The 1,733-nt window shown below is 42.1% G+C and overlaps 1 protein-coding gene across 1 annotated transcript in view; it reads right to left on the bottom strand.

Moving 5' to 3' along the window:
* vdac3 (voltage-dependent anion channel 3) overlaps positions 1-1,463 on the bottom strand; it is a gene marked incomplete at its 3' end in the record, with an annotated part of 3,223 nt that extends 1,760 nt beyond the window's left edge. The window contains 1 exon segment of the mRNA XM_014011791.1: positions 248-1,463. Coding sequence (XP_013867245.1) covers positions 248-359 — 112 coding nt within the window.
* Between the last annotated feature and the right edge of the window lie 270 nt (positions 1,464-1,733).

Raw genomic sequence — 1,733 nt, forward strand, 5'->3', positions numbered from 1 at the left:
AGATATAGATATAGATATAGATATAGATGGGTACAGAATTTCGTTCCACCACATGTGTGTGTGTGTTGCGAATGACAATAAAACTTCCTTGAATCCTTGAATATACCCAAACAATCCCCCAGGTTGGGAACCACTGGTGCAGACCAGCCMACATGCATCTTAAGGTTTGGGACTGAGGTGGACAAATACAATCCAGGGACCCAGATGATCACTGATTTAGCTCTCTACATGCATGCCCGCGACTCACCATGTCCCTTGGGTGCATGGTGCTGACATGTCACACAGACATCTTTGTTTTCTGCCAGCACGCCTTGTCCTGTCTTCTCCTGCAGCGCCACAACCCCCACGCTCGCCTCCATGTCTCTTCAGACGATGGAAGGGAAAATAGGAATGGAAGAAAAAGTATTGGTATGATGACGTCCTGTACTGCTCCGGCAGCGTCAGATCACGAAACGACACTTGCTCAAGGGCGCTGCTGCCCCAGTAATGTGGACAGGTCAGTGGAGGATCACACCCTCACAAACACCCAGGCAGCATGCTATAACTCTAGGACTGAGTTTTCCATTATTTCTGTGTTTTCTCTTTATTTCTCACTCAGCATGTTCAATACATGCCAGCAGACCTGCACTCCGCTGGTCGCTTATTCTTCTTCTCAACTCCCCACGTGGTCCACTTTCCACCCATCCCCTCTCAGTCCTCGTCTCCCCTTCTGGGCTCTAAAATTAACTCGGGTAAAAAACCTGACACTACAACATGTGCCCCCTGGCAGAACATGTGTCCTCCAGGTTCAGCCTATTAAAACCCGTATAAAAACAAATGTGTTTGTCTGTATTGTGCCTCCACGCTGCTTACAAGCAAACGTGCTCCTGCCACTCACTGCGTTGCTTTGATAAGCTGAAACCAGAGGACTGGCCTGGACCGGGCTCAAAGGTCGAAAAGACACTAACACAAAACAGGAGTTGTTGAAAACCAAACACTGTCATCTGTACTAAGGTGACAAGTCTGGTACAGTATAATTATTTAGAAGTATATTTTTAAAATAATAATCAAAAAGTCAGCTAAATGTTTTCCTTGTGGATGTCAGAAATGCTTAAAAATACCAAAAATGTAAACAAGTAATGTTTTTAAAAAAAAAAAAACAACTCATTAAATAACTGAGCTATCTGAAACAAAAACATTAAGTACCTCATTCTGATGATAYGATACTAGAACAAAAACAGTATCAAGTGTGTAAAGAGGCAGTTATTCAACACCGGCCTAACCTCCAGATAACGTTAAAACAAAGCAGTGTGTGTCGCGTAAAGAAAGAAACGTGGGCATGTGAGATAAGGTCAAGTGCAGTTTAGTTACACCTCAAACACATTACAGCTCACATGTAAAGTGCAATTTGTTGTGTGGTATTTAGGATTTGTTTAGCTGCAGTGGGWTGTTTGTGTGCAGCGACAACATTATGAGTGCAAAAAGAAAGAAAAAAATGTGTAGGTCTTCTGGACGGGTTCTTCTCTAATGAAGACCTACACAATTTTTTTTTTCTTTTTGATTTTTTACCTGGATTACTGAGATGCATCAGGACATTATGAGTGCATTCAGCACCGGTATTATACTATCACAACTGTAGCATTATCTTGTGTTATTAAAAAGGTATTCTGGCTGTTAACTAGCAGGTCTGGTTTCAGAACTCTGGATAGAGACAAAAAACGACAGAAATAAAAAGAAGTGGCATAAATAGGCAT

This window comes from Austrofundulus limnaeus, unplaced genomic scaffold, assembly GCF_001266775.1.
Source record: "Austrofundulus limnaeus strain Quisiro unplaced genomic scaffold, Austrofundulus_limnaeus-1.0 Scaffold84, whole genome shotgun sequence".
Classification (NCBI taxonomy): domain Eukaryota; kingdom Metazoa; phylum Chordata; class Actinopteri; order Cyprinodontiformes; family Rivulidae; genus Austrofundulus; species Austrofundulus limnaeus.